This window comes from Oncorhynchus gorbuscha, linkage group LG17 (assembly GCF_021184085.1).
Source record: "Oncorhynchus gorbuscha isolate QuinsamMale2020 ecotype Even-year linkage group LG17, OgorEven_v1.0, whole genome shotgun sequence".
NCBI classification, from domain to species: Eukaryota; Metazoa; Chordata; class Actinopteri; order Salmoniformes; family Salmonidae; genus Oncorhynchus; species Oncorhynchus gorbuscha.
In genome coordinates this window covers 58,649,699-58,669,976 of record NC_060189.1, presented here as the reverse complement: position 1 = coordinate 58,669,976, position 20,278 = coordinate 58,649,699, and the positions used below count along the sequence as shown (strand labels likewise).

The following is a 20,278-nucleotide window of genomic DNA, read 5'->3' as shown; positions in this document are numbered from 1 at the left end:
ATATAGAATCGTGAGAATCGCAATACCTATCGTATCGGGAACAAGGTATCGTGATAATATCGTGTCGTGAGGTCCTTGGCAAATCCCAGCCATATATACAAGAGGGTAGAAGAAAGACAAGCGACACAGTAGCCCATGTGATTACGGTAAGGTGTGGGCTGTGGGCACCCTAGGGTTAAGTGTGTGTGTGTCACTATTAAAAGCCAAATGAGTCAGTCAAACACCCCCAATTTAAGTCCTGATTTCTCCTGTTTTCCGGAAACCGCAAATGAACAATTCCCTGCATTCACCTCTCAGGTTCTCTTCATTTATTTATTTGTGTTTCGGAGATGAAAGAAAAATAGGAGAATGGAGTGAGGGAGGAGGTAGAGAAAAAAAAGCTGGTTCAATTTCACCCTCGGTTCGTTTACACATCCGGACTCAGTCATGAAGAGCCTGAGAGACGACGCCGCACAATAGCAGCAGCAGCAGCAGCAGCGAGAGCTGCAAAGTGCATTGCTGATGAAAAACATAAAAGACGCATTTAATTGGGCCCATTTATCCAGTCAGGTAGGCCACTCCCCTTTCCCCCGCTGTGCTTGTGTACTGTACAACTACCACAGCACCGGCTTCTCCTGTTCCATGAATTGTGTTTCTTACGGGAAGTAGGCTGGAAAGTATAGGCCACCGGAATAATTACGGCAATTTATGATCAAAGCTAGAACAATGTCCAAGACAAGTACAAGGTGACATCGGATAGCAGCACATCTGATGATACGCGGGGAATCTGAGATTGCCAAAAGGTGCCCTGCCAAGGTAGAGGCTGCTGAGAGCTGAAACCGCATCACTACACTTTATTACTGAAAAACAAGCGTCTGGAAGTCACTCACACAGGTAGGTACCAATTATGCCATACGACGTGAGTATTACCTTGTGAACTTGGAGTGAACTCAGGTGCCTGTGTTGAGTGATCTACGTCGCACAGGATATGATATGGGGTCAACACACAGATGTTGTATAAGGAGCTATTGTATAGCGGCTGTATGGCGGTAAAGTGGATTATTAAAAACACTAAAAACATGTGGTCGGGTTGATTTATTTCCAGGTGCAAAGATGTAGTAGGGATCATGTCAAAAGACACGTGTGTTATCTCAATGTGGATAGATTGGATTGACATTCATTATACTATAGCTTGATCACGTGACCTGGGCCTATACTTCAACATTCTTTCCCCCATATTCTATGCATCAAAATGACCCATTCACTCTCTCTCTCTCTCCAAACCTTTTTAAACTTTGAGACAATAACAGGCTGACTGCTGTAGCAACCCTATCTCTCCTGTACCCCTCAGGCATACGGTATGTCCACTCTCTACAGTCTGACTACAGTTCTGAGATTGGTTTAGGAAAGATATATGTTCAGATCCTACACTACTTATGCATTGGCTGTGGTTTCTTGAGAGAGAATTAGGAAGATATATATATACACACACACACACACACACACACATATACAGTTGAAGTCGGAAGTTTACATACACATAGGTTGGAGTCATTAAAACTCGTTTTTCAACCACTCCACAAATGTCTTGTGAAACTATAGTTTTGGCAAGTCGGTCTGGACATCTACTTTGTTCATGACACAAGTCATTTTTCCAACAATTGCTAACAGACAGATTATTTCACATATAATTCACTGTATCACAATTCCAGTGGGTCAGAAGCTTACATATGCTAAGTTGACTGTGCCTTTAAACACCTTGGAAAATTCCAGAAAATGATGCCATGGCATTGGAAGCTTCTAATAAGCTAATTGACATCATTTGAGTCAATTGGAGGTGTACCTGTGGATGTATTTCAAGGCCTACCTTCAAACTCAGTGCCTCTTTGCTTGACATCATAGGAAAATCAAAAGAAATCAGCCAAGACCTCAGAAAAATAATTCTTGACCTCCACAAGTCTGAGTCACCCTTGGGAGCAATTTCCAAATGCCTGAAGGTACCACATTAATCTGTACAAACAATAGTATGCAAGTATAAACACCATGGGATCATGCAGCTGTCATGCAGCTCAGGAAGGAGGCGCGTTCCGTCTCCTAGAGATGAACGTACTTTGGTGCGAAAAGTGCAAATCAATCCCAGAACAACAGCAAAGGACCTTGTGAAGATGCTAGAGGAAACCAGTACAAAGTATCTATATCCACAGTAAAACAAGTCCTATATCGATAAACCCTGAAAGGCCGCTCAGCAAGGAAGAAGCCACTGCTCCAAAACCGCCATAAAAAAGTCAGACTACAGTTTGCAACTGCACATGGGGACAAAGATCGTACTTTTTGAGAAATGTCCTCTTGCCTGATGAAACAAAAATAGAACTGTTTGGCCTTAATGACCATTGTTATGTTTGGAGGAAAAAGGGGGAGGCTTGCAAGCCGAAGAACACCATCCCAACCGTGAAGCACGGGGGTGGCAGCATCATGTTGTGGGGGTGCTTTGCTGCTGGAGGGACTTGTGCACTTCACAAAATAGATGGCATCATGAGGTAGGAAGATTATGTAGATATATTGAAGCAACAGCTCAAGACAGTCAGGAAGTTAAAGCTTGGTCACAAATGGGTCTTCCAAATGGACAATGACCCCAAGCATATTTCCAAAGTTGTGGCAAAATGGCTTAAGGACAACAAAGTCAAGGTATTGGAGTGGCCATCACAAAGCCCTGACCTCAATCCCATAGAAAATGTGTGGGCAGAACTGACAAAGCATGTGTGAGCAAGGAGGCCTACAAACCTGACTCAGTTACACCAGCTCTGTCAGGAGGAATGGGACAGAATTCATCCAACTTATTGTGGGAAGCTTGTGGAAGTCTACCTGAAACGTTTGACCCAAGTTAAACAATTTAAAAGCAATGCTACCAAATAATTGAGTGTATGTAAACTTCTGACCCACTGGGAATGTGATGAAAGAAATAAAAGCTGAAATAAATCACTCTACTATTATTCTGACATTTCACAGATGTCAGAGATGAGAGACAGAGAAAGAGCATGACAGAGAAAGAGAGACTGACCCTTCTTGGCATGTGGACAACAGTAGAGGAGTACACTATGTGTCAAGGTGTGAAGTTTTGGGGAACCCCAGCAGACAGGAGATATCATGCAGACAGAGGCACTGTGCAGTGGGGAACAATCCATGTGTTGTCGTCCTCTTATGTGTCCAGGTGCTTTAAGTCTATTCATTCATGCCATTCAAATGCACCTGCAAACAGTACAGTGGATTGAATGGTTCTCTTGTTAGGGCTTGTGTTGTTTCAGAGGCGTGGTACTATGGTGCAGGTGTGAAATACGCAGGAGGTCATTGGACATGGGCCTAGACTAGAGACAAAGCTAAATTATTCGATATTGAGAGCTAGGAGCCAATGACAATAGTTAGCAGTCACAGCGAGCCAAGTTTGCTTACTATAGAGCATGATAAACTATAGTTTTAAACATTCAGGTTTCTATTCTATTTCATTCAGATACTCACCTTTCAAAAGTCCTCCGTTGCTCGCCTTAGTAGCATCCCTTCACTGCACAACTTCCAAGTATCAATAGTAACAGTAGTGAAATCAAGTTCACAACTCCAAGTATCAATAGTAACAGTAGTGAAATCAAGTTCACATCTCCAAGTATCAATAGTAACAGTAGTGAAATCAAGTTCACAACTTCCAAGTATCAATAGTAACAGTAGTGAAATCAAGTTCACAACTCCAAGTATCAATAGTAACAGTAGTGAAATCAAGTTCACAACTTCCAAGTATCAATAGTAACAGTAGTGAAATCAAGTTCACAACTCCAAGTATCAATAGTAACAGTAGTGAAATCAAGTTCACAACTTCCAAGTATCAATAGTAACAGTAGTGAAATCAAGTTCACAACTCCAAGTATCAATAGTAACAGTAGTGAAATCAAGTTCACAACTCCAAGTATCAATAGTAACAGTAGTGAAATCAAGTTCACAACTCCAAGTATCAATAGTAACAGTAGTGAAATCAAGTTCACAACTCCAAGTATCAATAGTAACAGTAGTGAAATCAAGTTCACCCAGAACAGCTTCAGTGCATCTTGGCAGAGATTCTACAAGTGTCTGGAACTCTATTGGAGGGATGTGACTCCATTCTTCCACGAGAAATTACATAATTTGGTGTTTTGTTGATGGTGGTGGAAAACACTGTCTCAGGCACCGCTCCAGAATCTCCCCATCAGTGTTCAATTTGGTTGATGTCTGGTGACTGAGACACACACACACACACACCCTTTAAACCCTCTAAGCTCCTTTGAGACCCTCTTTCAAAGGCACTGAGATCTCTTCTTCTAGACATGGTAGATAAAATAATGGGCCATTGGGCATTTTTCTACATGACCCTCAGCATGATGGGATGTTAAATTCTTAATTAACATTTGTGCTTAAACCGTTCAATATACTTTGTTTCCCTCATTTACGGAGGCCTTTCCTTTATTCTGGCGGCTACATGTGGTCCGTTGTTCAACATGAGAGGCGTGTGGGGAGATTGATAGAGATTATGAGCGGGAATTCTTCACAATGACTACCGGTGTGCCAGCCTATCACGGTCATCCCCTCTGTGTGGCAGTGTCATAAACGGTGTCATGCTATCAAAGGCTACTTACTATCAACGATTCATTCATCTTTGAGTGAATCATGTTTGTTAATAGGCAGTTGACAACTTGCATTCAGCAAGGCTCATTGAAAACCTGCCATTATAAACAACCAAAGAGAGAGAGAGAGAGAGAGAGACAGAGAGAGAGACAGAGACAGAGACAGAGACAGAGAGAGAGAGAGAGAGAGAGAGAGAGAGAGAGAGAGAGAGAGAGAGAGAGAGAGAGAGAGAGAGAGAGAGAGAGAGAGAGACAGAGAGAGACAGAGAGAGAGAGAGACAGAGAGAGAGAGAGAGAGAGAGAGAGAGAGAGAGAGGGGGCTGACTGGTCTGGTGGAATCCCCAAATAAAACAAAGAAGCGTTTAGATATTATTGCCATGGCAATGTTGTTAGAACTAGGCCCAGCTTCTCCCAACTTGTTGTCCCCATACCATACGTTCTATGACATCACATGCTTAGGGACTGCACCCAGCAGTGACATCATGAAAGTCCCTCATTTCTTTCCTCCAGGTAGGTGGTAGGCAGGCATACCAGGCAGGTGGAATGTACCCATTGTTAGACAGCTAGTGCTCAGTAGGTAGGACTGTAGGGGGAAGGCGATTGGCTGGGTAGATACAGCAGGCTGAAGCTGGCCTGGAGCTAGGCTGGTCTCAAAGCCCACCTCAGTACGTGCCTGTCAGGCAGCTTACCCCTGTGTGGTAAAACAGCCTGGAAGAATTCCTCCTTGGTCCTCCCCTCGTTCCCTGCCTGAAACAGATGCATATCCTTTTGATGTGCGGCGGGCCAATGCAGGATCATTTGATGAATGATATTCTCCTCTTCATATGTTCTAGTCTTCCCCCTCTACTGAGGTAATGGTCTCCCGGCCTGTCCCATCTCACTCTGACACGACGAACAGACAGGATATCATAATGAACCTTCATGGATTTATCCCAGCCGAGATGTTGTAGTAATAACATGTCTTCAGTATCATATATCAACAGCGAATAGAAATAGCAAGGCTACACGATGTGTGTTTACATGACAGCGGCCAATCATTTGTCATTAACCCCCAGGCTGATGTTATCAAGTCTTTTCATAGCGATTTATGTCCACTTTGGATGACATCACTACACTAATTCATGACGGGAGCCAAAAAAAGTAATAGGATCACATAGCTACAGTGTAAACACCGTGGTGACGATACTCCGATAAAGAGAAACGATCATTACACAACTACAGCTGTCTCCACAACACCCCTTAATGGACCGCCAAGCTCCAAGACTTACTTTGTATACTGTATTTAGCCTGGATCCTGATCGTTGTCATGCAAATGACCATAGGAGTTGGCTACACAGCAGAAACAGATCTGGAGCCAGGCTAGCCTACTGTACTATGCTGTTATTATATAGTCATCTCTCTAGACCATGTGACCAGGATGCTATGGAGTCAGTATGGACTTGATCTGGGAACAGAGACATAAGGATGACAATCCCCCCTGTCCCATTTTATGACAGGCTGGAGTTGGCTTTGCTTTGATTCATCTGTCCAGAGTCCCCAGACATCCTGGTGTATATACCAATGTATTGCATTTTGCAGAGAAGAAGAAGAAGCCTATTTTTATAATGGCTGGCTTTGAATGGGAACTAGAACCAGATGGGGGGAAATTGAAGTTAAATGCAGCTGGAATCCATGTAAGTGGCAGAATCTTTTGGCGATGGAGAGGGGGTGTGAGGTCATCATATGTGCCACGCATGGGTCACTGTGCATTTCTATGGACTGGAGAATCTCTGGGATAGCAGAGATATTGGTGTCAAGTCTAGCATTTATGGAAATCTCAAACTGTATTGTACATAAAACTGTCTGGAAACAGTTTCAGCAAAGTTGTTCTACAGTTTTAGCCAAGATAACAAAAAGTAAAATGGTGAGACTGTCCTGTCGATGTGAGACTGTAATTCAAGTCAATATGAATAAGTGATATAGGTGAGTAGAGTAGACAGACAGGTGAGGTGAGTAGACAGACAGGTGAGGTGAGTAGACAGACAGGTGAGTAGACAGACGGGTACATGGCACAGTAACATTAGTAGAAGCATTAGCATCTTTCTAGTAGTATATTTGGGGCTGGCAGCCAGCCATGTTGTAAAGGAATACTCTTTGGCAAATTTGATGAAATCAGAGATGACAAAAGTTCAAAGCCACATCTGATTAAAGGTAGAGCCATCTGAAAAATGGTCTCGATTCTTCATACAGATGAAAAGGAGTGATAGATGGTATAATCACCTCTTATACAATGTGTGTGATCCATCTAGAACATCACAAGGGTTGAAGGGAATCTGCAGTATAACTCTGCACACCTGACCCCCCAGAGAACTACACCCCCTCATTCCCTCAGAGAAAGTTAAAAGGACAACCAAAATGTAAGGCAAGCTTCCCAATCCCTACAGCATTCCTTCATTTACAGCTAAAAAAACAACAGCACTCCCTTTGAAGAGGTATCGAGGTCCGAGCTTGATTACCATTTGAGATTGAACAAGGTCTGGCAACGCGTGTAGAAAAATGACTGCTGGCAGGCAGGTCTATTGGTTACGGAGGTCTCCATGAGGTGGCTTAGATGGAATATCCAGGGTCCTCCTGTCTAAGAGGGGCGACTTAAGGCCATGCATTTACACTGTGTGTTCCACTTTCACAGGGCCCGCGCATCTGGGCCACAGCTGGGACTGTGTGTGTGTGTGTGTGTGTGTGTGTGTGTGTGTGTGTGTGTGTGTGTGTGTGTGTGTGTGTGTGTGTGTGTGTGTGTGTGTGTGTGTGTGTGTGTGTGTGTGTGTGTGTGTGTGTGTGTGAAACAGAGACGGGGGATAGACAGAAGGAGAGATTGAGCACGAGGGGGCTCTTTACCATGATTGAGCAGTGAGCACAATGTACCGGGTCTGAGAATATTAAAAACGAATGGAAATTCCTATATAAAAGGTGTGGACATGAGGCACTGAGACGTACAACAGGACCAGTTGAAACATTACAGGTTGTCACACATACGTCAGCACTATATGTGCCTGATGGGAGATGGCAGGGTATTTTAACGGTATACATTGGGAATGAGATCACCTACTCTGGTTTAAGTCAGTAAAAGCTCATCAATGGTAGTTCTTTTTGAAGCAAATTAGATTTTGTTCTGAGTTAAATATGAATTCTTTGAAGACACAATATTTTTGAGAGTCTGGAAGCATTTTATTTATATGTATCTATCATGGCCTGTGGCTAACCAACAAAAAAATAAAATACAAAATATATCCATTTGCTAAAAATGCTTTATTGGAGAACATGGACAATAATATATAAACCGATCTCTTTTCTTCCGGCCATACTGGCAGAGCAGACCCATGTTTGTACAGTAGTAACCAAATGGAAAATATCATAACTCAGTACAAAGAATATTAAAACAAGCAAACAAACTAAAATATATATAGTGACAGACCACAGGGGGCTGCCGAGGGGAGGACAGCTCATAATAATGGCTGGAACAGAAGAAATGGAATACCATTCCACCTATCCTGCTCTAGTCTCTATCACCAGCCTGTCCTCCCCAAGTAAGATGCCACCAACCTCCTGTGTGATAAACATCAACTAAAAAAATAAATACTGATAGTTCACTAAAACAGTCATAGGTGGTAAACACTTCACTACATGCTACATCAAGGTGAAAAGAGAACATCATTTATCAGTATGGAGAAATAAAGCTAATGGTAAAACAGGAAGGTTTTCTAAAGGTTTAGTCATTAGTTCGGTTCTCATCTGCTTTGCAGATCACTTCCTGGATCTATTGGACCGCTTTAATGTAACAGAGGCAAGTGGGAGTATGAACAGGTGTGTGTGTGTGTGTGTGTGTGTGGGGGGGGGGTGCAATGTCTCTGTGTGAGAACGATTGACAAAGACAAGGCACTCAACTTGACCGCAAACTCCAATTCAAACCACAGTTCCAGTCAGGTCAACAACCTCAGATGACAGTTACCCACATACTGCAGCTACACAGCGATGGCTTGTTTTCAGATTACTAAATGAGTCTACGCTTTCCACTGACTTATTTGAAGTGTGCATGGGGACAAAGGGACAAAGCCAAACACTCAAAAGAATCAATATGATCACGTTAGCCATGGACACGGTAAGAGTTCTAGGAAACAGTACTAAGAGGTGCATTGACTTCCTACATGTATCATGTTTTCATCCTCAACTAAACCACATCTTGTCACATCATGAGGAAACTTTAAGCATCGTTCTCTAAAAACAACAATCTTTGCCTCTTCACACCTTTTAAAATGAACATTTGAACCCAGTTTAAAACACATTTAAAAATACTGATAGTTGCACAATTAGAGAAACCAATTTGTAATGGTGAGTTGAAATAAAGTACATACTCAGTGTGGTAAGACTGAAGCCCAGTGGCAGTAGCAGCAGAACGAGAGAGAGGAGAGGAGAAAATACAGGAGAAGGGGAGAATAGAGAGGTGTGTGCGTTGGAGAGGGACATCTAGCTGTTGAGTGGTCCTCGTATTAATCTTTTAACTGTTTTAGAGGAGATAGCTGTGTCGTATTCATTAGGCACCAAACAGAGGGAAACAGACTGAAGCAGGCAGGGACTATCTGGACTTGTCCAATGACAACCGCTTGTTTTCGTTTTCCTGGTGGAAAACATTTGAAAAAGTTTTACTATGGTGTGCCCTAATGAATACGACCCGGATGTTCCCCATTTTGACCTTTGACCACATTTGACCTTAGGTAGCCTTGTCCAGGGACTGATAGTACTCCACCAGGACAGCCCAGGCTTTGGGGGCCATGAAGCCTTCCGGAGGGTTCTGTCCTTCGCGAGCCATCTTACGCATCCGTGTCCCTGAGATGAAGTCATAGTCTTGATGGCTGAAAGAAAACGAAGAAGAAAACAAACATGTAGAAAGCACCGTCTCATTTCAACAGCCTGACCCTGAAACGCTGTCTGGTAAGTGAGGAACAAACTTCTAACTTACTGTGTGGATGAATGGCATGACCAACTCAATTCAAGGACACTTTAGGAAGAGGTCTTTGAGGGAACTTCACAAAATGCACTTCATATGCTTGGAAAAAAAGGCCATGTATTTGGGTAATTGAAGTAAACACGCACTCGAGCCCCGTTACGCCAGGGGACCTGGGATATGAAAAGAACCTCAGACACATGAACCAGCAGCACTCGAGCCCCGTTACGCCAGGGGACCTGGGATATGAAAAGAACCTCAGACACATGAACCAGCAGCACTCGAGCCCCGTTACGCCAGGGGACCTGGGATATGAAAAGAACCTCAGACACATGAACCAGCAGCACTCGACACATGCCCCGTTACGCCAGGGGACCTGGGATATGAAAAGAACCTCAGACACATGAACCAGCAGCACTCGAGCCCCGTTACGCCAGGGGACCTGGGATATGAAAAGAACCTCAGACACATGAACCAGCAGCACTCGAGCCCCGTTACGCCAGGGGACCTGGGATATGAAAAGAACCTCAGACACATGAACCAGCAGCACTCGAGCCCCGTTACGCCAGGGGACCTGGGATATGAAAAGAACCTCAGACACATGAACCAGCAGCACTCGAGCCCCGTTAGGCCAGGGGACCTGGGATATGAAAAGAACCTCAGACACATGAACCAGCAGCACTCGAGCCCCGTTACGCCAGGGGACCTGGGATATGAAAAGAACCTCAGACACATGAACCAGCAGCACTCGAGCCCCGTTACGCCAGGGGACCTGGGATATGAAAAGAACCTCAGACACATGAACCAGCAGCACTCGAGCCCCGTTACGCCAGGGGACCTGGGATATGAAAAGAACCTCAGACACATGAACCAGCAGCACTAGCCCCGTTACGCCAGGGGACCTGGGATATGAAAAGAACCTCAGACACATGAACCAGCAGCACTCGAGCCCCGTTACGCCAGGGGACCTGGGATATGAAAAGAACCTCAGACACATGAACCAGCAGCACTCGAGCCCAGACGTTACGCCAGGGGACCTGGGATATGAGAAGAACCTCAGACACATGAACCAGCAGCACTCGAGCCCCGTTACGCCAGGGGACCTGGGATATGAAAAGAACCTCAGGGAACCAGCAGCACTCGATAGGGGACCTGGGATATGAAAGAACCTCAGACACATGAACCAGCAGCACTCGAGCCCCGTTACGCCAGGGGACCTGGGATATGAGAAGAACCTCAGACACATGAACAGCAGATAAAAGAACCTCAGTTAACCAGCCAGAAGGGATATGAGAAGAACCTCAGACACATGAACCAGCAGCACTCGAGCCCCGTTACGCCAGGGGACCTGGGATATGAGAAGAACCTCAGACACATGAACCAGCAGCACTCGAGCCCCGTTACGCCAGGGGACCTGGGATATGAGAAGAACCTCAGACACATGAACCAGCAGCACTCGAGCCCCGTTACGCCAGGGGACCTGGGATATGAAAAGAACCTCAGACACATGAACCAGCAGCACTCGAGCCCCGTTACGCCAGGGGACCTGGGATATGAGAAGAACCTCAGACACATGAACCAGCAGCACTCGAGCCCCGTTACGCCAGGGGACCTGGGATATGAGAAGAACCTCAGACACATGAACCAGCAGCACTCAGAGACGTTGCTTCAAGTCAGCGGCAAAGAAAGAGCTCAACCTAAACGTCAGACCTTCGCCGTCAAATTCAAACCTTCTGTTAGACCTCTCAGTTTAAACAACTGGTTCAAAAATAAACACGGGACAAAAAAAATTGTCTAAACACAGCTAATCAGTCTCAAACCAAAATGAGAAAATTCCTGTAAAAAACAGACTAGTCTAAATACAACCTTCCATGACTCCGCCACACACAAGTAGGGGATAAATGACATATGTCAAGGATTAGATTCATTAGATACTACTGTAGATTCCTCCCTTTAGACAAAGGGGGTAACATTCAAATCACATTCCTTCTCTCGCCACCGTTACAATGCACTTTCCTCATAATAATCACATTTGTCAAATGTGGTTCTGTTTCTCAGCGGCTTGCGGTCGTGTGGACTGTTGTGCGCAGCGGAGCGGCTTGTATGGATTTGTACTGTTAGAGCCGCAGCAAGAGCCACGACGTTTACACACATTAAACCTCATGGATTCCTGACCAGCAGAGTTGTAGTAGGATGTAAACTCCAGTTCCACATATTCTGCAGTGTCCTCTCCTGTCTACCTCACTCCTGAAACTACATATTGAAGCCCGCGGACAATTTAAGGGTTGGTTTGGGGTTCAATTTCATTCAGAAAATTTCACTTTTCCCCTCCATTCTTGAATTGGACTTTAAATTAGTCAATGAATCTCATTCTTAAGGACTCTGGGTTCTGGGTTGTCAAAGAACCCACTTGCAGATGTAAATCAGCTGTCAGCTAAATCTGATACAAATGTATCATTTCTCAAGTGTCCTGAAACGTGTGTTTTAGTACATGGTCCCTGTTCAAATCAACTGAATAGACCAATTAAATAACCTCCCTAATTACTCCCCTAGTACTGCTGAGGTACCGTTATTTTCCTCTGCACAACAGTGAGTCCTGAGCCTGCAGTACAGTACAATGCAGACCAGGCTGACAGCCAGGTGGCAGAACCCAGAACCCTGTGTATGTCTGACGGTCCAGGTGGTGGAACCCAGATCCCTGTGTATGTCTGACAGTCCAGGTGTGCCAACGAGTCAGCTCCCGTTTCTCCATCTCCATAGGCAGCAATGGGATCACCTTCCTCCTGACCTCCGTAATGCAAACACACTGTTGAACACATCTACTACTGTATTCTCCCCATAAATGACTGTATTCTCCCCATAAATGACTGTATTCTCCCCATAAATGACTGCATTCTCCCCATAAATGACTGCATTCTCCCCATAAATGACTGCATTCTCCCCATAAATGACTGCATTCTCCCCATAAATGACTGCATTCTCCCCATAAATGACTGTATTCTCCCCATAAATGACTGTATTCTCCCCATAAATTAGTGAATTTTGTACTGGAAAATCACACCTTTTTATCATATTGTCCTATTTCCTATCAGATCTATAGCTCAGGCCATGGGGCTAACACTTGCATTCTCACTGGGAAGAAATAAACATTCTAGAATTGCCATCCAGTGAACCTGTTCTACTGTATATTACGCTCAATGTGTTCTGGTCCTAAATACTTTGATGAAATACTTTGATGAACTCTGATTGTGGAGGACTTGTATTCATTACAATAGGTGGAAATGACAGGGCAGAGAGAGAGAGACACAAAGAGAGAGCGCGAGAGAGAGAGAGAGAGAGAGAGAGAGAGACAAAAGAGAGGAGAGAAAGGAGAGCGAGGGGGAGGGGAGCACAAACTTCAAACTCTGCAGAGGAGGAACACTTAATATGCGGTCAAATGAGAAACAGCTTGCGCTGATTTTAGCCATTACACTATAGAGGCAGACTTTAAGGGCGATCGTTGGCAATTAGGCCTAGCATCTATATTCCTCTCACATTTGGCAGCGCCGGCCGGCACAATGTGCACAAGGAGTGGTCGAGAACAGACGGAATGCCATACATTTCACAAGGCGCCAACCAGAGCCTTTGAAATTGTGATTTAGCGTTTACTTTCTCTCAGCTCTCCCTAGCTGCTAGCCTAGCACTGATACGGTCAGAAAGAGACGGTCATTGCGGCTTTGAAATTTTCTGGCGTAGCTCTTTTCGAGTCTTCAGGTTTCATATTAATAAAAACAACACAATTGAGCTGAAATGAAGTCGCCTGTTATATAATGTTATTGTGACAGTCAGAAAACTGACAATTACTTTCCTGGACGGAGTAGAATATAACGTGGTTACGGTTCTTGACAAGCCAGACTGCTGACTCGGCAGTTCTTAAGGGGCTCGTTGAGAAGAGCACAAGGGGAATTCTAGTAGTGGTGACATAGTAACCACTATCGGACCTTTGTCCCATTACTCTTACATTTCCACTGAGTCACACTGCAGAATTCTCACGCTTTAGCAGGAAGATTTACTGCTATCCAAACGGTCTTATCCAACTGTAAAACTAGTCCAAAAACACTGGATAATGGACAGTTCAGCCACTCGAAGTAGAATACAAGCTGAGAGAAATACTCATCGATTGTATCTTTATAACATACCAAATGGTTCTGGAGTCAGCCTTTATCAACATACTGGACTACTGGTATGGAGAGACAGATTATACATAGAATATAAACAGCCGTGTCAGTTGTGGCTCTTACTGTCGTAATTCTCCTGCTTTCAATCCAGGAAGGATATATATCTCTGTGCTCCATTTCTGAATCCCATACCTAGGTGAAACTCAACTGGGTGTGGGGAAATATTTCCTTTCAGACTAGTTCTCCTGGCGATTGTGGTAACCCCCCCCATATACAAATACTATATTTATCTTGTCAACTCAATTTATTCTGATATCAAACCATGCGCCATGGAAAAAAAGTGTGTACTCCTTCTGATCAATCAGTTCCTACTTTTTAAGTCATCATATTCCTTTAATCAGTCAGATCAGTTCTCAGTCATGATATTCTAAGCCAGACATGGCTATAAAGTGATAGCGTGGACGGTATTAAAGCCCATAGCACACAGAGATTGCACGATTTTCATTAGTCATCGGCTGCAGTATCCGTACACAGACTTTTTACAGACTTTAATTAATAGCAGTTCTCTGTGATTTCCGAACCACTTCAAAAGCTCAGAAAGCCACAAAACTTTGTAAAGAGCATAAGAAAGCAAAGGAGTTCCTGTTATTCTTGGCTTTGCCGTTTGCCGTAGATAAGGAAGAAAAACACATGGGAGGTTTCAGTGGAGAAGCTTAATGAATGATCAATTTGGGTTATTGGAGTTAGGCATGATAATGTTTACAGGCTGTGGAACAACATTCCTGCCACCGATGAAAAAAAAAAAAAAGACCCGCTCATTTGTTTTCCGTTGCAAAACGTTTTATGTCATATGTCTTAATGAACGCACCCTGCTTACCCACATCAAGATTGTACGGCAGAGTATACACCTTTATAGTATTTTGATATCTAGGTAAAAGTGTGACTAAATGTTGACTAATTCTGATTGGTTGAGAAAGGTCACCATGACTTAGAAACATCTTAAAACCTTCAAGAAGGTAACATTTGGACTTCATTACATCCGTTGAAGAACACTGGTATTACGAGTGACATCCACGATTACATTCTTCGAACCTTGAGAGTAGAGCTTTGTTTATAAAGACACTCATTATGGGGCGGAAGGTAGCCTAGTGGTCAGAGCGTTGGGCCAGTAACCGAAAGGTTGCTAGAACCAATCCCTGAGCTGACAAGGTAAAAATATGTCGTTCTGCCCCTGAACAGGCAGGTAACCCACTGTTTCTAGGCCGTCATTGTAAATAAAAATTTGTTCTTAACTGACTTGCCAAGTTCAGGTTAAATAAAAATAAATAAAACAATTCCACTGGGATTAATCATCCTGTCCTTCACGCAAACACAAAATGGCAGACAGACAACACACATAAGGAGATAATCTTTCTACAATATTAAAGCTGATCTACAATAACGAGATGGGATGGAGACTGAAAAACAAACGATGAGTGACAGGGCTTACTTCTTGGGGTCGTAGAAGTCCATGGCCCTCTTGGCTTTGTTGTAGGCGGCCACCTTGAAGGGTACAATCTCCAGGGTGATGAGTCCAGGCGCCATGGTGAGGACTTTAGCCCCATGGGTTGGCTCATACAGGTCCTTGCCCGTGGCTGGGTGGGGCATGCCCGCCGGGTCGCGACCCACGATGTAGAAGTTGGCACCGGCCACCATTCGGGCTCGGCAGTGCCACTGCACCTGTGGTTTTATGGGGAAAAAGTTTGCTTTAGTTACTCAAAACTAATGTCAACGCTAAATGTTGGCATTTCCAATGGGTGAAAATACTAGCTGGTAATTCCGATTTAGCGCCAAATCTACCTTATAGCATTTCCAATGGGAAAACCCCTCTGGTCACTCAGAGGATGAGAACGTTTAGAACGTTTTAATGGGAAGCCAGGAGAAGGGGAAGTGGTTGGGCAGCTCTTTCAGTGGGTTGGAGAAACAAGGAAGCCTTGGCACAACAGGCACATTGTGGTGAGACCGATGGGAAGGGAAAAACAGCACTTGATTACCTTGACTGATTCGTAATCACGTACGGTGGAACACAATTCCCCTAAATACGAGTGGACATTGCTCTCGCTGCTACCGCCGATGGACATGGACGCAAGCCCCCTTTAATTACATTACAAAGCACTTTCTTCAATAATAAACAGCCAATTATGGTAATGACGTTTGGACAGGAGTGCTCAAAACCCCCCCGAACGCAGCTCCCACCGTCGACATGCGAGAATCCGGTTTTACAACACATTACAGAAACAACAATAAACGGAGCTCGATTGGAAGTTTCAAATGACTAAAGAAAACAAGACTTCATTCTTTGGGCCAATCCCACTATTTAACCACCCATACGCTCCCATCCGACTTTTAAAATTGGAAGTCTTCAACCTGAGAAACGCAAGTCTTAAACTAAAAGACCTTGATGAGAGAACAAAGGAAGTTAGGAGGAGGAGAAAACGACAGTTAAACTCTGTAGGCAGTCTGGAGAGGGAGGGATGGAGTGTATTGTTTTGTTAGCTGGTTGCCAGGTTGGAAGAGAGGCTTAAGATGGACACTCCGGGCCATGTGAACCCACTCCCTCCAACCTGGCAGCTATTCTATTTTTATGCCCCTCCCCGGCACATATCCTACTGTGCCTTCCCTGTATTTATATTCCTGCTAAATGTACTAAATGTTTTATTATATTCATCTTATTTTGTATTATTCTTAACTTGCGTCCTCTTAACCGTATCATGTAGGAACCTGTAGGTAAGCACGTCATTGTACTGCGTATCATGTGGATAGAGAACCTGTAGGTAAGCACATCATTGTACTGCGTATCACGTATCATGTAGGAACCTGTAGGTAAGCACGTCATTGTACTGCGTATCACGTGGCATCGTGGATAGAGAACCTGTAGGTAAGCACGTCATTGTACTGCGTATCACGTGACATCGTGGATAGGGAACCTGTAGGTAAGCACGTCATTGTACTGCGTATCACGTGGCATCGTGGATAGGGAACCTGCAGGTAAGCACGTCATTGTACTGCGTATCATGTGGATAGGGAACCTGTAGGTAAGCCGTCATTGTACTGGGCATAAGAGAAACTGTACGTCATTGTACTGCGTATCACATGGCATCGTGGATAGAGAAACTGTAGGTAAGCACGTCATTGTACTGCGTATCATGGCATCGTGGATAGAGAACCTGTAGGTAAGCACGTCATTGTACTGCGTATCACATGGCATCGTGGATAGGAATCTGTAGGTAAGCACGTCATTGTACTGCGTATCACGTGGCATCGTGGATAGAGAACCTGTAGGTAAGCACGTCATTGTACTGCGTATCACGTGACATCGTGGATAGGGAACCTGTAGGTAAGCACGTCATTGTACTGCGTATCACGTGGCATCGTGGATAGGGAACCTGCAGGTAAGCACGTCATCGTGGGATAGGGAATCTGTAGGTAAGCACGTCATTGTACTGCGTATCACGTGGCATCGTGGATAGAGAACCTGTAGGTAAGCACGTCATTGTACTGCGTATCACGTGGCATCGTGGATAGAGAACCTGTAGGTAAGCACGTCATTGTACTGCGTATCACGTGGCATCGTGGATAGAGAACCTGTAGGTAAGCACGTCATTGTACTGCGTATCACGTGGCATCGTGGATAGGGAACCTGTAGGTAAGCACGTCATTGTACTGCGTAACATGTGGCATCGTGGATAGAGAACCTGTAGGTAAGCACATCATTGTACTGCGTATCATGTGGATAGAGAACCTGTAGGTAAGCACGTCATTGTACTGCGTATCACGTGGCATCGTGGATAGAGAACCTGTAGGTAAGCACGTCATTGTACTGCGTATCACGTGGCATCGTGGATAGGGAACCTGTAGGTAAGCACGTCATTGTACTGCGTATCACGTGGCATCGTGGATAGAGAACCTGTAGGTAAGCACGTCATTGTACTGCGTATCACGTGGCATCGTGGATAGAGAACCTGTAGGTAAGCACGTCATTGTACTGCGTATCACGTGGCATCGTGGATAGAGAACCTGTAGGTAAGCACGTCATTGTACTGCGTAACATGTGGCATCGTGGATAGAGAACCTGTAGGTAAGCACATCATTGTACTGCGTATCATGTGGATAGAGAACCTGTAGGTAAGCACGTCATTGTACTGCGTATCACGTGGCATCGTGGATAGAGAACCTGTAGGTAAGCACGTCATTGTACTGCGTAACATGTGGCATCGTGGATAGAGAACCTGTAGGTAAGCACGTCATTGCACTGCGTATCACATGGCATCGTGGATAGGGAATCTGTAGGTAAGCACGTCATTGTACTGCGTATCACGTGGCATCGTGGATAGAGAACCTGTAGGTAAGCACGTCATTGTACTGCGTATCACGTGGCATCGTGGATAGGGAACCTGCAGGTAAGCACGTCATTGTACTGCGTATCATGTGGATAGGGAACCTGTAGGTAAGCACGTCATTGTACTGCGTATCACGTGGCATCGTGGATAGGGAACCTGTAGGTAAGCACGTCATTGTACTGCGTAACATGTGGCATCGTGGATAGAGAACCTGTAGGTAAGCACATCATTGTACTGCGTATCATGTGGATAGAGAACCTGTAGGTAAGCACGTCATTGTACTGCGTATCACGTGGCATCGTGGATAGAGAACCTGTAGGTAAGCACGTCATTGTACTGCGTATCACGTGGCATCGTGGATAGAGAACCTGTAGGTAAGCACGTCATTGTACTGCGTATCACGTGGCATCGTGGATAGAGAACCTGTAGGTAAGCACGTCATTGTACTGCGTATCAGTGGCATGTAGGTAAGCACGTCATTGTGGATCAGATAGAGAACCTGTAGGTAAGCACGTCATTGTACTGCGTAACATGTGGCACGTGGATAGAGAACCTGTATAAGCACATCATTGTACTGCGTATGTGGATAGAGAACCTGTGAGTGGAGAACCTGTAGGTAAGCACGTCATTGTACTGCGTATCATGTGGATAGAGAACCTGTAGGTAAGCACGTCATTGTACTGCGTATCACGTGGCATCGTGGATAGAGAACCTGTAGGTAAGCACGTCATTGTACTGCGTGTCACGTGGCATCGTGGATAGAGAACCTGTAGGTAAGCACATCATTGTACTGCGTATCATGTGGATAGAGAACCTGTAGGTAAGCACGTCATTGTACTGCGTATCACGTGGCATCGTGGATAGAGAACCTGTAGGTAAGCACGTCATTGTACTGCGTGTCACGTGGCATCGTGGATAGAGAACCTGTAGGTAAGCACGTCATTGTACTGCGTGTCACACGTGGCATTGTGGATAGAGAACCTGTAGGTAAGCACGTCATTGTACTGCGTGTCACGTGGCATCGTGGATAGAGAACCTGTAGGTAAGCACGTCATTGTACTGGATGGCAGTGGAGAGAACCTGTAGGTAAGCACGTCATTGTACTGCGTATCATGTGGATAGGGAACCTGTAGGTAAGCACCTCATTGTACTGTAGGTAAGCACCTCATTGTACTGCATGTGTATCCTGTACCTTCAGAAAGTATTCACACCCCTTGACTTGTTCCACATTGTTGTTGCTATAACCTGAATTTAAAATGTATTAAATGGAGATTGTGTCACTGGCCTACACACAATACCCCATAATATCAAAGTTGAAATATGTTTTCTTTTATTTTACGAACTAATAACTGAAAAGCTGAAATGTCTTCGGTCACTAAGTATTCAACCCCGTTGTTACAGCGAGCCTAAATAAGTTCAGGAGTAACAAGTCACATGATAAATTGCATAGACTCATTCTGTGTGAAATAGTGTTTAACATGATTTTTAATGACTCGTCTCTGTACTCCTCACATACAGATAACTGTAAGGTTCTTCAACCGAGCAGTGAATTTCAACCACAGATTCAACCACAAAGACCTGGGAGGTTTTTCAACGCCTCGACGAGAAGGGCACCTATTGGTAGATGGGTCAAAATAGAAAAAGCACACATTGAATATCCCTTTGAGCATGGTGAAGTTATTAATATCCCTTTGAGCATGGTGAAGTTATTAATATCCCTTTGTGCATGGTGAAGTTATTAATATCCCTTTGAGCATGGTGAAGTTATGAATATCCCTTTGAGCATGGTGAAGTTATGAATATCCCTTTGAGCATGGTGAAGTTATTAATATCCCTTTGAGCATGGTGATGTTATTAATATCCCTTTGAGCATGGTGAAGTTATTAATATCCCTTTGAGCATGGTGAAGTTATTAATATCCCTTTGAGCATGGTGAAGTTATTAATATCCCTTTGAGCATGGTGAAGTTATTGATTACACTTTGGATGGTGTATCAATACACTCCGTCACTACAAAGATACAGGCGTCCTTCCTTACTCAGAAACCGCTCTGGGATTTCACCACGAGGCCAATGGGGACATTAAAACAGTCAGAGTTTAATAGCTGTGATAGGAGAAGACTGAGGATGGATCAACATTGTAG

The 20,278-nt window shown here is 44.4% G+C and overlaps 1 protein-coding gene across 1 annotated transcript in view; it reads right to left on the bottom strand.

The window, feature by feature from the left end:
• Positions 1-7,888: 7,888 nt before the first annotated feature.
• Positions 7,889-20,278, bottom strand: part of LOC124002281 (bifunctional 3'-phosphoadenosine 5'-phosphosulfate synthase 1-like) — a 29,095-nt gene continuing 16,705 nt past the window's right edge. Inside the window, 2 exon segments of the mRNA XM_046309654.1 lie at positions 7,889-9,508; positions 15,247-15,476. Coding sequence (XP_046165610.1) covers positions 9,367-9,508; positions 15,247-15,476 — 372 coding nt within the window. The 3' untranslated portion in view covers positions 7,889-9,366.